Source organism: Protopterus annectens, chromosome 5.part0 (genome assembly GCF_019279795.1).
Source record: "Protopterus annectens isolate FY-2018-M chromosome 5.part0, PAN1.0, whole genome shotgun sequence".
Lineage (NCBI taxonomy): Eukaryota > Metazoa > Chordata > Ceratodontiformes > Protopteridae > Protopterus > Protopterus annectens.
The window spans coordinates 1780689372-1780704105 of record NC_056735.1 but is presented as its reverse complement, the minus strand read 5'-3'; the positions used below and the strand labels follow the sequence as shown (position 1 = coordinate 1780704105).

Here is a 14734-nt window from a genome sequence, read left to right as displayed (position 1 = left end):
GGTTAGTGAGTTTGTTCAACCTGTTACTTCAGAGAAGATTGCAGACACCTGAGCCTGAGCACAGAAGACAGGTCAAATAAAGATGTTCAGGGCAATCAGAATATGAAGTGCAGTAACTCTGAACACTAATTGTTTATCAGTACTGTTAATTAACATCAATAAAGCCTTATTAAATGAACTACTATGTTTGTAAAATTCATTCTGGGAAGTACACAAGACTTGGTCCATCAAGGAGAGGCATGAGTTTGGGTAATTAACAGATAAAGACTTTTCATTCTCAGTCTCATTACAGTGTTTCCAGTTAATTATGATACAGAACAGTATTATCAATTTTTACACCATTCTTCAGGGGCTCTTGGACCCTCCTCCATCCACTTCCCAGTTTTAGTAAGCCATGCTAATCTATCCATATGGCTTAAGCTACTGCAGCAGTGATCAGCATGAATACCATGATGCAGTTGTGTAATTAAGCTTACTATAACAGTAGATGTTCAAATGATCAGTACTGCATTAGCTGCTCCATTCCTCTTATTTTTGGTGTGTTTTTTCATGCCAGTGTTGGACATGTACTTTTCTTTCCCTTGTAATGTCCTCTTCGAGCTTAGCTTTACTCTCTCAGTTGGTATCAAAGCTCTGAAGGGCTTGGCATACAAACCTTTCTGTTTTGTCAGCTCAGCTTGATCTGACTAATGGCTTGGGCTCATTGAAGGTATCCTGAAGCTTTGGAATCTGGCTATTATATCCTCTGCAGGTATAACCCATATAGCTTAGGCTACTGTGGCAGTGATTATTCAAACATCTACTGTTTTAGTGAGTTTACTTACACAACTGTATTGTCTTGAAATCATTATGTTCTCTGTTTCTATAGATGACATCACAAACTGCATACAACTTCCTCAGTAGAGTGGATGCATCTGTAACTCACATTCAGAAAAGATTTACCAAATTACTTCTTGATTATGCCGGCTACTCACAGCTAACAATCTAAAAAATGAACACCATAAAAACTGTAGGTTTGTTATTCGGTACCTACCAAAAATTAGTAAAATGTAAATGTTTAATATTTTTAGCTGCAAGTAAACATCAAATTATACAGGTAAAAAACTATATAGAGCCCATCCTGTTATTTAAAATGCACACTACTATGACAGCAGAGAAGAATGGTGAGCAATTAAAACCTCTATTCAATATCTTTTCATATTATCCCCTTGTGATCAGCATGCTTTTACAGTGTATTAACTCCCCTTCTGGAATACACAATCCATATTATTACACCAAATTCCTCTAAAAATGCTTACAAAATTAAAACCATTATATCATTTTATTCTTCTATCCCAACAGAAGCAAACACGATTGAAACTTATTGAAAATAAACTAATTACCAGTCACAGCTAAGGTTGCCACATATCCAATTTTTCCAGACTATCTGGAAAACAAATTGATTGTCTGGTAATCTGGAAAGCCCTGTACAAACTCTGATGTTCTGTTTTAAATAATAGAGTTTCCGAGTTTGTAAAATTTCTGTTTTTATCTAAGAAAAGTAGTGCTAATGTCCAGGAAAGAGGACATTATTCCTCCCCCTGACGAGTTTATGATGTCACAAAATGGATGGGAGGTAGGTGGGTCGATAGAAGGAGATGGCGGTGTTGGGGGAGGCTCAAGGGGTGTGGCTTTGGTCCAGTTTTGGGCGCAATGAAGGGTGGCAAGCCTAACCACAGCCCAGTCTGCCTTGTTACTTTCAACATTCACCTTTAAATTATTCTATGAAAAGTACTGTCCCACCTTGAGAGGAAAAACAAAAACTAGTGGTAAAAACCTCCCATATAACTTCCATAAACAGGAATAAAACAACCTGTCTTTTGAAAAGCCTCTATTCATTCTTGACATTGCTGAAAACCTAGCATCATTTAACCTGCTAAGTAGCACTACCTCACTATAACCCTAGAAAAATAACAGGCTACATTAAATTCAGACAAAGGATTGTCACATACATAAAAAGTAAATACTGCTGCACTTCTTTAATGGGCAAAAAGATAGACACAGACCATTCAGTATAATGCTTTCAGTCTGCACCGTGCTGCAGTAAACATAAAGCAAACACTAATAAGATAATCATTAAAACTGAGCTTTAAATATGAAAATATATGCTTTAAGTATAAAAAAATAAATTCTTATATGTGTGCTATGAAACATGTTCATTTTCCAAGCATCTTCAAATATATGTTCCTAGAGTCAGCTATATTAAGATCTTTTAATACTTGAAAAAACTCTGTATCACACTGTATGTTCTGCAACATTTCTATTGCTTTGTAATATTCAAAACTACTCTGTATTGTTAAATACTCACTGTGCCTGGTTTGAGACTGAAAAGGGTATTGGGACAAGCCTACCTACCCGATTAACAAATGAACAAATATATTTCTTCATTGAAATAAAATAAATCTTTGTTTTCCTTACTGATTGATGTGGCTAACTTTTCCTTTTGAGTTCTTTCAGTAACTGCAGTTACAAGTCTGTGTCAATACAGCCACAGAAGTCTTTTACTTTTTACTGTCATAGGTAACTGTGCTATTGCCCATAGAATACTTTAGGTGAACATTTTGTATTTTGTTAAACTTTCCTTTTATGATTCATTTATTTACTTCACTAAATATATTTAACTTTGACATGAATGTCTTTGTATAATGTTATAACTATAATTAATGCATTTTTATTGGGTTATAGATGAAAATGTTCCCTACACTAGCCCACCTTACCAATTAACTAATTGATTAATTAAGAAATCAGTAAACAACTACCAAAATAAATAAAATCTCTACTTCTAAGATTTATTTTGTGTTTGATAAATTTGCTCAACTTAACAAATCAGTTTTGTGTATTTCCTTGCTTTATCTGTACTTTATCAGACCATGCTTCTGTAGATTAAATAACATCATCTACAGCCTTGGAGGTGCTTTGTACAAGGAATTTTTGAATATGCTTTGTGAGAGTCTTTGGTCTGTATCTGTTTGTATTTCTGTACTGCAGACTATTCATGTGATTTCTATCATTCCAACAGTTCCTTTTTATCTCATCACGTCTTGTGTGCAAATGTTGTACCATCCTTACTGGAATCTATTGAAAAATAATTTGCTTATGTGCATTATAGAATTTTTAATGATGGTACTGCTGTATCTAGTTATTTGAGTATTTCAGAAGTTTTCTCTTGTTTAGAGCTGCAGTCCCAAGCTACAGCTTGGTATACTAGTTTTGTTACGGGCATAGCTATCTGAAATGTGTTGACACATACTTTGTAAGAGGGTGCATCATTTCTAAAATCTCCACAATCCTTGCTTTTCTTCTGGTTTTGGCATTTTTCCAATTGCTGTGCCTATAATATTAGAATTGAAGAACTCATGCAGGCCTCAATCTTAGTTTACATTTGCTGTTATCAGACTTAAAATGGTGCTGTTTCACTCTATTTCTATTCCTGTTGAAATTCAGAAGACTGCAACTGTGATCCTCAGAGCAGGAAGATTTAAATGAGAAAAAGGGAATATATACTTATGTGTGTGTGTTGATTTGTAACTTTGTTGACTTGACTAGTTAAGTGTGTTATGTACATGTTTGGTATAGTGAGTGAGTGGTGAGTGTGTGTGTGTGTGTGTGTGTGTGTGTGTGTGTGTGTGTGTGTGTGTGTGTGTGTGTGTGTGTGTGTGTGTGTGTGTTATGCTGAAAGGGTGAATATGATAGAGCAAGGTAAGTGTGTGTATATTGATTTAGGATTAGCATAAGGGCTAATGTAGATGATAGATCGTGTGTGAATAGATGTGTGTGTTACTGGTTAGGGTTAAAAAAAGGGTAAAGTAAGGTGATATGTCTAATGTAGTACATTTTTGTATGTTTGTGGTATGTGTCTTATGCAGTGGTAGTCTTATGGAAAAGATTTTTCTGAGGTAAGGTAATGTGTTGATTTTCTGTGCTGTCTGCATGCTGTCTGTGTGCCACTTCCTACATTTTTTGTATTATACCATCCTGTGCTTCCGTTATGTAGTATCCATTATGTTATATGCTGCATCTCAAACCAATTCTGCTCTGCCATTTTCCAACAACTCGCAAGTCCTTATTTTTTCTCCGGGAAAAACACCCATGTCCTCTGACCCTTCCTTTTCCTTCCTCCTTCATTGGGGTGCATTTATTACATTCTGACCTCCCCATGTCCCACTTCCCACATCATTTTTATTTTTTTATTTTTTATACCATCTTCAACCCAACAGAGTCGGCAATATTTTACAGCTTTTATTTATTTATTTATCCACAAAATTTGTTTGGGATTCCTTTTTGCAATGTATGAGTAAAAAAAAATGTTTTATTTCTTTTGGGATAACAAATGTGGTCTAAATAAAACATAATTGACAGATTATGTGGTTTCAGCAAAACATACACAATATGAAATTTAAAACTCAAATAAATAAAAATGTCTAGTGTTTTCATGAAAGCATAAAAGCCCTTTTTCTTTGATATACTAGACGTTTAGGGTTATGTTTCACTGTAAGTTTTCACTATTACATATATTATAGTCAATGTTAGATTGTGTTTAATTTGTACAACCCTTGAAACTTATTGTGCTGTTATGGTATATTCAAGGTGCATATGGCCATTTGAAAATAAGTCAGATTCAAACAGATTTTGAATTGTGTATTTGTTGTTTTGTATGACTTTTGGACTTAATGAATATACTCTAGATATTTATTGTTGTATACCATTTGAATAAAGTTCTATTTCAGTAACTAATTTTGAAATTAAAAAGAATGTAGTGCAAGTAAATATGTTTCAAATAATGTATGTGCTGAATATTTGACATATTTGATTATAACTGTGTAAAAATATTCTAGTAATCTGGTAATGTTTCTGTTTACTAATGTAGGAGAGAAGCTGTCGTAGCTGCTCAGAATTTTCTTTGTGCTGGCTGTGGCACTGAAATTGAGCCAAGTAAGTACCTTGAAAGCCATAATAATAAATAGTGAGTATTTTTTTGCATAGGAGCCAATTACTGCAGCTCTGGAATGTTGCTGTAGACTGCAAAGCTAATTTGGGTGTGGCATGGTTTGTCTATTACCCAAAACAGTGGTGCAAATTTAGCAGAAGCCTTTTACAGCCAATCACCTTGTGAGTATTAAGTTGCACTAGTGCTGAGACTCAAATGCCATATTGCTGCTTTAGTTACATAAATATTGATGACACTGGTGCAGACAGTAAATCGTAGGCTGCAGTCAATCTGATAGTAAATTAAAAGTGCTACCAAATTATGAGCTTCAACAAATGTGGAAAAAACATCTTTCTCTATTAGAATGGACATTTTATTATGAACTTGTGAAGTGTTTTATTTGTATTTTAAATAATTGAATTTGTATTTATTTTTATCTTAGTGGGCAAGTGCACTTTAAACCTAAGTAATGGTTTAGTCATGTGGCTACTAAATGGATTATTTAAATCTTTGAAATCTTGTAAAAATAGTTCTAATGAAGACCTGATTTTTTGGATGAAAGCATTTAACTCTTATAATGCTGTTATTTATTTCATTATATTATGGAATTATTGAGAGTTAAGTCAAATGGCTTGTAGGACTGGTGCATTTCACAACCAAAACTGAACAACTCTTGTATGTGCTATGTATACACATATTTGAATAAATAACAAAAAATGGAAATAGCGCACCAGGAGTAAAACCGCACTTTATTTATTAATAAAATACAAAATATGTACCTAATTATATATCGACATTTATGACACATTCACAGCCTCCTAAGCCTCCTAGACGTCTTATTAGCTTATCTAAGTCTTGTAGTACAAGTATTAAAACATCTGCCTCTGCACCCACATCTGCTATTTTTGGGAATCACACGTGCTGCAAGCCTCTACCCTTAAGATCCCATATGCCTGCAGCATATCCCAGAAATGTCTTTGTAAGACATATGAACATAACACTTAACAGGCTGGCTAAGGATAAAGTAGCAGATGCCTTTCTGGTGCAAGGATTAGGGATGTCTCTAGGGTCCATAGGCCCATATGGGAGTGAATGATCTCAGTTGTTCCACCCGGGGGCAGTTGCATAGAGAGACATTGTTGAGCTCTGTGCTCATGTTTTTGAAGACAGCAACACCCTGGTAATGAGCAACATTTTCCTATCACCAAAAATTATGCTTAAATTCAAGGATAACAAAATTAGCTGCAGTAGTTGGCTAATAAACTGATGTCATTCTTGGGAGATGCGGTGTTTATATCTGCATGAGATGAAATGCTCAATAGAGCCACTTGCTTTGCCAAGGATGACCTGCATCCTTCACCCCAAGGATTTTGCATAGTGGCAAAAATTTTGCTTCCCCATAGTGCCTTTTATAGGCAGAGGTCACATGATGGACATCCCAACATATCAAACTACAATCTGGATAAGCTAGTAATATTAAATGCCAGAAGCATAAACAACAAAATGTCTGACATTGCAATCTTCCTTAACTTCAAAGACATCAGCATTTGAATAATTACAGAAACCTGGTTCCATTATAGTGGCATTACTCCGTGCATTCCATGGTACAATGCCTGCCATGCATCAATACCCACCAGCAGCTGTGGAGGAGTAACTGTATTTATGTGTAACTCCATTGCTTTTCAGCAGATTTTGCATGATACAAATCTGGAAATTGTTGAAGTCCTAGTTGCATACAGTACAATTAATTATCATGTTATAACCAATTATAGATTCTCATTTGACACCTTCACAGCATGCAGGATACCTTAGCTAGTTATAAAAGTTAGTAGTCAAACCAAATACATTTTTCATGGGTGACATCAACTATTTGCACATAAACTGGCGAACATTTGTTACTAACAGATTTTTCCAGGGATTACTGGACTTTGTAAATGCCATCACACTTGACCAAAGTGTCCCTCTACCCACCAGAGATGTTAACCTTCTTGATCTTGTTCTAACAAACATTTCTCCCAGTTGTGCAATCTTGTTTTTAACCCTTCTCTAGTCAAATCCAACCAATTCATTGTGTTCTTCTCTATAAAACACTACTTTTGGCCCCTAATAATTCCTCTATTTCAGGGATAACTCCCAAACTGATTATTTACTTTTTACTAATCTTGCTAACCATCACAAATGGTATAGCTCCCCAGCAAATTATGGGACTGAGGCTGCTGCCTAATAACTCAAATTTCACTTCCTTTTGGCTAGATCTATTGAGACATCCATACCCATCTGGTGTAAGCATAATGGCAAATTTAAAACGAAACCTATTGAGCTTTTACCAGCATTGCTGCAAACTACATGATTTTGGGCCGGATGTTGGATGTTTCAGTGACGGTTTAGGAATTTACTGAGACTGATGAGCCTAACATCTTTATGGTACCCCCCCAACACACACACAAAACACACACACACACACACACGCACACGCACACGCACACACACACACACACACACACACACACACACACACACACACACACACACTGCCAAGGGAAAGCTCTTCTCTTTCCAAAGGAACCAGTTCCACTGTTTTCATTCTGCATCCTATAGACTGTGAAAGACAGGGAGATGGCATATACTTAGTGTCTTCAGAGTTTTCAGTACATTGAAGGCCTTAAATAAGGAAAAAAAAGTGATATTAGTTCGTCTCCACTTTCATCTAGAGATGAGTTTGCTTTATCAGTTCAACATTTCTCACTGTGTTTTTCTCCGACCATGAAGATTCACATTCCTCAGATGCTCTAGTATTATCACCTGCCTCTGTGGTACAGAGGGATAAAGCTGTGACTGTGCTCCAGATAAGCATGATCAACAAGTGGCATGTGGAGGGAACAAGCAAGGAAGAATGGGGCTCAGTCACCCACAGTGACTTGTCCATCCTTGTGGGAGGGTGGTAGCTTGGTTTGTTAAACTGGCAGCACCTGCAGGTGTATAGAGGCACTGCCTGCAGCAAGAAGCCTAGTCTACATCCTCTGAAAGTAGTGTGACACATAACTATAAGTAATCAGAGCTGTGGGCATGTTTCCTGTAAAATAACACAACTGCTGCATTTTTGGGATGAAAGTACCATTTTAAACCATATCCATGGCTTTCTGTACAAAATTTGAAACGATCATAACATTTGCTTCTAGTGGAAATTTTCCAAAGAGAGGAGAAAAATTTTCTGTGAACCACAAAATTAATGGACACTGATAGAAACATCAGTAGTACTAATAGGAATGAGGTATAAATCAAAAGAAGTTGATTGATTTTGCTTAAAATATGAGTGTTTAACTGAAGGAAACAAATTATGCCAGGAGGGGGAGTGAGTCACTTTCGCCATAAACTGTTGCCATACCCACCAGTTGTAGCCATTTACTGACTGTGCACATCTCAACTGTCTGACTGTGATAATTTAAAAAATAATGGCTACAATTACCTATTCCATATACATGTCATTTTATGGAAAAATAAACATTAGCTCAGGAAAGATAGACACAGACTATGTTGAAAAAGAACATTTTATTGAAAACAAATTATATATGTGTACTGCCATATTTGATAAATATACCTAACTATGAACATTTCACTGAAAACAGTTTATAGTACAATGCATTGCTTTCTACTGTGAATATGTAGGACAATGTACTTGAACAAACTAAATATTGGTTTACATAAAAGGAACAGTACAGTTTCACAAAACAGCAGTTACTGCAAATAAGTTATATGGGTACACTACTGTCTTTATGCAGTTTTCCAGGTACTGTTCTTCACCTTAGGTCAATATTTGTGGAGGTCTGTGCAACAAAGCTGTACAGCAAATGAATACCTTAGGACTTCTGTTATTAAAATCACTAAGCAAGCAAAGTACCAGGAAGTATAATTATCTGACAGTAATGAATGTGATACATGTACCTGACAAAGAGCATTTACATGAAAATAGATTATAGGATGGCACAGTGCTTTCTGCTAAGACTGTTGCCATAAATATGACCCAGAATGTGAACTCTGTGATACCAGCTTCACTAAGAACAGTTACTGAAAATAATTTATAAAGGTGCACTTCTGTCCTTACACAGTATTGTCAGCACTGTTATACACATTTGTTTACTGTTTATGGAGCACTATGCTGCAAAGCTAGGCAGCAAACAAATGCTGTGAGACTTCATTCTTAAAACAAAATTGCTAATGACAATGTCAATGAAAAACTACTTCACCACATTGTACATTTTGCAAAAACAAATGACTGTTGCAAAAGGAAAAGTGGTATTTGCAGTTAAGATAAATGTAAATATTAGTATGTCAGCCTTGGTATCGTTTTGCCTTTCTGCTGATAGCTGGTACGTTTTAGTTGAGTGCACATATCTAAAGAGGAGTGGAACATATTCTTAATAGAGTTCTTGTGCAAGAACACCTGCTTCCACAGATACATAGAGATAAGCACATAAAGCAAGTTGCTTTATTGACGATATCTGGTAGTTATGTTCAAACTTGGAAAATAAGCATGCAGCCTCTCTCTCAGCCACTTGGTGTGCTGCCACTACCTCTGTTTTCAGTATTTCCAGATGTTAAAGTTTTAAATTTCCATATTAAATTTATTTGCTGAGATCTGCACCTCCTTTATTTTCATACCTTCCACTTCAAAATCACCAGTGAAGATTTTGCATTTCATTCACAAGTGACTGATGTGGCAGGGTAATAAACTGGAGACTTGCCACATACTGTCAGAATAATTAAATGGTGATTGTAGTTGGTAATCTGCCCAGTAAGTACTTTTTTCAGCACCAGAGAGTATATTTCTTGGCTGGGTTCCTGCTTGTGTTTCTCTGCTATAAACTTCTATCACTGTTCAAAATGATAATGACTTCATCTTGTTAGGGCATTCTGGAAAACTGTTAGTTTTCATGAAAATTTTACTACTTGGTCACACAGTGACAGTACAACATTGCCCCTTCCTTGAAGACCAGCATTTAGATTGTTCAGGTGACAATTCAAGTCAACCATGAAGTAAGGTTTCTATATCTATCGGCAACTGTGTAACTCTTCATATACAGTATCATTCTCATGTACAAACTGCTTGATTACTGCCAAACGGTCTTCATATCACTTCAAGACTCTACCTCTAGGAAGCCACTGGACATTGTTATACATCAGTAGCCCAGAATATTCTCAATCTAGCTCTTCTAGAATATGTCAAAAGTGGTCTTGATTTATATCCCTGGAAGAATCATGTTGACAGTTTTTACAACCGATACTGTACAATTTGCCATCTCTTGTTCAACAGACTGGACACATAGAGACCTCTATTAAATAACATGGGAATGTGGAAATTGTTCTTTATTGCTTCTCCTGCTGCATCTTCACTAGCTCTTTTTGGAAACCACTCATGGTGGTGGTGGTGGTGGTGGTGGTGGAGGCTCTATCAGTGCAAACACTAGCAAACTTTTCCACAGGTATGTTCTCATTTAGAAAGTAATCCAAAACACAAGTAAAAGTATCTTTTCCTCTGGTTTGTTCTTTCAACAATCAAATGCTAAGTAGTTTATCTTTTACCATACTCCTGTTGACAAAACAAACCATTATTGCAAACTTTGCAATGTTCTTGATGTGTGTGGATTCATGTAGTGCTAACAAAAATGCAAAGATGTTACACTGTCATAGTGTACCTAAGAGTCACAGCCTGAAATAGTTGTAGGACATGGTCCTTCACAGTCTTAGCAGGCATTGGCAAATCTTGAATCTGATGAATTATTTTGCCTGTTTCTTGGAAGTCTGCAAACAGGTGTGGAGCCACTTCAAGAAGTATGCTTTTCAGAAAATATCTGTCAGTGAGTGGCTTTAACGTACAAACCAAATGAAAAGCCCAGATGAAGTTAACTATGTCAGCTCATTTTGCACCTTCTTTAGTTTTGCTGCCAGCACATTAAATACTTTTCATTGTGCATCAGTATAATATATTGTGCATGTGAGCATGTTTTGCCATGAACTGACTGTAAACATTGGATTTCTTATTTACAGCTTGTCCATCTCTACACGTAGCACAGGATAGCATTCTTTTCCTACTAATGAAACCAAACTGAATCCACTTTTCCTGAAGTGTTCAAACTTCCTTGGCAATCTTTCTCTTCTTTGTAAGATATCACATTTTGTTACAGACACCTAGGATTTCATCTGTCTTTACAGTAAAAAATGTCAAAATACCTTACTAAGCAACATTCTTGATTAGACATTTTAAAACACTGCAAAATGTTGTAACAGCTTTTTGTTATATCTCTTTCTACTGAGTCAACACTCATTTTTTGACTCTGAGGGTGGTCCATTGTGATTAGTGCTCAACCCTCATTAACAAATGCATATACCTGACATGTAAATAAATATAGCTATGAAATAAATCATCTAGAAAAGCTTGCACATCAGTGAAGATCTTTGGGGTCAGTAGTAGTTTATGGCTTCTGTGTACTAAACTGACCTGCACAGCCTTTCCATTGAAATAAGAATATCGGTTATAAGCCTTAAAATGTGTACCTCTCATTCTCTTAAACTGTAAAATCATGTCATGCCTCTTGCAGCCTATAGACATGCAAAAATTCATGAACATTTTCAAGGAAATCAAATTAAGAAGCATAATCAAAAGAAAGAGTCTGATACGCAACCTTGGTAGTTTATAGCACTCTTGTTTTCCTGTAGCTGTGGTAGCTTTCAACACTCTTTTTTCCTGTAGCTGTGGTTGTTTGCAGCATTCTTGTTTTCCTCTAGCAGTCTGCAGCACTCTTGTTTTCTTGTAGTTGTGGTAGTTTGCAGCACTCTGTTTTCCCTGTAGCTGTGGTTGTCACCAGCACTTATGTTTTCCTGTAGCTTTGGTAATTTGGAGCATTCATTGTTTTCCAATAGCTGTGGCAGTTTACAACACTCTGTTTTCCTGTAACTGTGATAGTAAGCCTGCACAGATACATATATATCAGTTTCTATGCTTTGTTGTGTTTTGTTTATGGGCAGCCACGGTGGTGCAGTGGTTAGCATTGCCACCTCACAGCAAGAGGTTCTCCGGTTCGATCCTCGGCTGGGGTGCCTTCTGTGCGGAGTCTGCATGTCCTCCCTGTGGTCGCGTAGGTTTCCTCCGGGTGCTCCACTTTCCTCCTACATTCCAAAGGCATGCTGTAGGTGGATTGGACACACTAAATTGGCCATAGGCATGAGTGCGTGCATGTGTGTGCCTTCTGTGGAAGGTTGGGCACCAGGCTGGCAACTCGACACCGTAAAACTCCACTGCCAGTCATGAATGGACATTGATCCACTGTGGTGACCCCTAACCGGGAAAAGCCAAAAGAAGAAGAAGTTGTGTTTTGTTTATACCTCTACTATAATGGATTTTTGAACAACTACTATGGACTCTATGGTGGTTTTAATTTTCTAAGTATTCCATGCAACTGAAAAGTTGGATTTTTAAACAACTATTGTGGACACTGTGGTGCTTTTTATTTTCTAAGTATTCCATGCAACTGGAAAGAGAAATATTATTTCAGGCATGATGTAATGTCTTAGTATGTTTGCTATACTTTCAAAATGAAGGACATTGCAAGTGCTTGCACTGTAGTGGAATAGTTAATTATAAAACATGGCATCAGATTATTATTTTTTTTGGAGATGTTTAGCTCTGCCTGTTATTTGAAGTGTCCATGCTAGCAGATTAGGCAGGTCTTTTTTCCAGTTGTATGGCTATATAAATTGTAGAAAATGGCATGGTCAGGTGTCTTTATTGTCTGATTAACATTTGTTACCTGTCAATGTGTGCCACTTTAGTCCAAATGATTAAATCATAAGCTGTTAATGCAGTTTATAATGCAAAGGCAGTCCTGGGTTTAATTCTTTCAGTCTTCTTTTTTTTTTTGGTTAAAGTGTTTTATTAAGAAAACAAATTGAAATAGATAAGATTAATAAAATTTGACATTAATATAACATATACATTGAAATAATTCTTGTTATTAGAAAAGAAAACTATAATGTAACTATTTACAATATATACAAAAGACCTGGGATCAAGATTATAAAAAAAAAAAATAAGCAAGACGATATGTGAGATCATAGAAACAAAATTATAATAATTAACTGGATGAAGAAAATGAGTCAATAAGGGGCATAAGGGTTGTCCTTTAATTTGTTGGCATAAATTCTTTTCTCCTTTGTTGCAGTTTCTTTGGTTGCTGTGTCTTTTAAAAGAATGAGACATTCTTCAAACTTTGATTCAGTAGAAGTCTTCCAGTTCCTTGTGACAGTTTTTCTAGCCCTAGCAAGTATTGTCCATGTAAAGTATGAATAATCTTTTTTTCAAATTAGATGTGTCTAGAATATTAAACAGAACCATTTCTTTCTTTAAAATAAAGGTATCATTCCATAAAAATTTAAAAAGTTCTTTGACTTTTGACCAAAAATTCGTACCATATTACATTCATAAAACATATGTGACCAATTAGTCTTTAAATGATTTTTACATCACTATCATTCAATATTAGTTTCCTTTCTCATTTTAAAAGATCTTTCAGGGGTTGTAAAAGCTCTAAACAAAATTTCCAAGTAAACATACTGCAATTGAGTGTCCAAGAAGAGTTTTCAATAGAGGATAGAAGTTGCCTTTTACTTTCTCCATAAACGTTAGAAAATGCTCTTTAGAGAAAAAAGTTCCAAAATTTTTCATTTGAATTGCAATTATCTTTAGATATTAGTAAATGTAATTTGGAAATTAAATTTTCCAGTTCTCTAAAATTGTAGATTATTTCAAATAAAATTTGTATCCATTCTGGCATCGTAGTACAACTTCAGTTAGGTAAAGAAGAGAATCTGGTATGGATTGAAGTTAAGATTGATTGTAGATAAATTACATCTTTATTATTGAAATTAAACTCTTGACAGATAGTATCTATTGACATGACTATATTTCCTTTAATACGTTGAAAACCATAATAACAGTTTTGATTTTTCCAGGAGTTATGTTTGCATTGGTATATTATTTGTATGCTTTCTTATTAAAGAAAAATAAATAAGGGATTCCAACCAAAATTTATTTTTCTAATTTGACAATATTATTTTCTTTAATATTTTTAGTATTGAGTTTATATAATTAGAAATAGATGGAGAATATATATTCACTTGACTATACTAGATATGAAACCAAAAGGGAGTACATAAATTAAAATTTATTAAATCTAATGAGCCTATTTGTACTATTGAAGAACAGATGAGATTGTAAGATTTTCCAGTTAAATATGTAATTATATCTAACCAATCTTTATAGTTGTTGCTTTGGAATACGTTTCTATATTTGGAAAATGTATTCCTACATTACACGAAGGACTAAAATGATGATTTATATTCAGTCTAGGTTTGCTAGGATACCAAACAAAATTTAATAATTATTTATTGTTTTACTTGTTTCTTATTAGGTGATAAAATAAGAGATTGAGTTATATGTAATAATTTGGGAAATAATGTTGTTTTAATAATTATAAATAGATTATCTTCAAAAGATATATAAATTTTATTCCAAGATGTAATTAGATTAAAAGAAATTATTATTTTTTCATAATTATGATTTATAGTCTCCTCTGTATTATTACAAATATGAACACCTAAATATTGTACATTAGTAGATTCATTGCCTATTAAGTGATTCACTGTATTTGTTGTGTTACTTTTATTTATAATGAGATATTTTGATTTAGCATTATTAAAGTGCAAGTTAGACAT

At 35.0% G+C, this 14734-nt stretch overlaps 1 protein-coding gene across 2 annotated transcripts in view; it reads left to right on the top strand.

Annotated features, from left to right (window-relative positions):
• Positions 1-14734, top strand: part of RUBCNL (rubicon like autophagy enhancer) — a 1197353-nt gene that overhangs the window by 877876 nt on the left and 304743 nt on the right. For both annotated transcript variants that reach the window (XM_044071584.1, XM_044071583.1), the window contains exon 10: positions 4907-4971. In XM_044071584.1, the coding sequence (XP_043927519.1) occupies positions 4907-4971 (65 nt within the window). The remainder of the gene's footprint in view (positions 1-4906; positions 4972-14734) is intronic.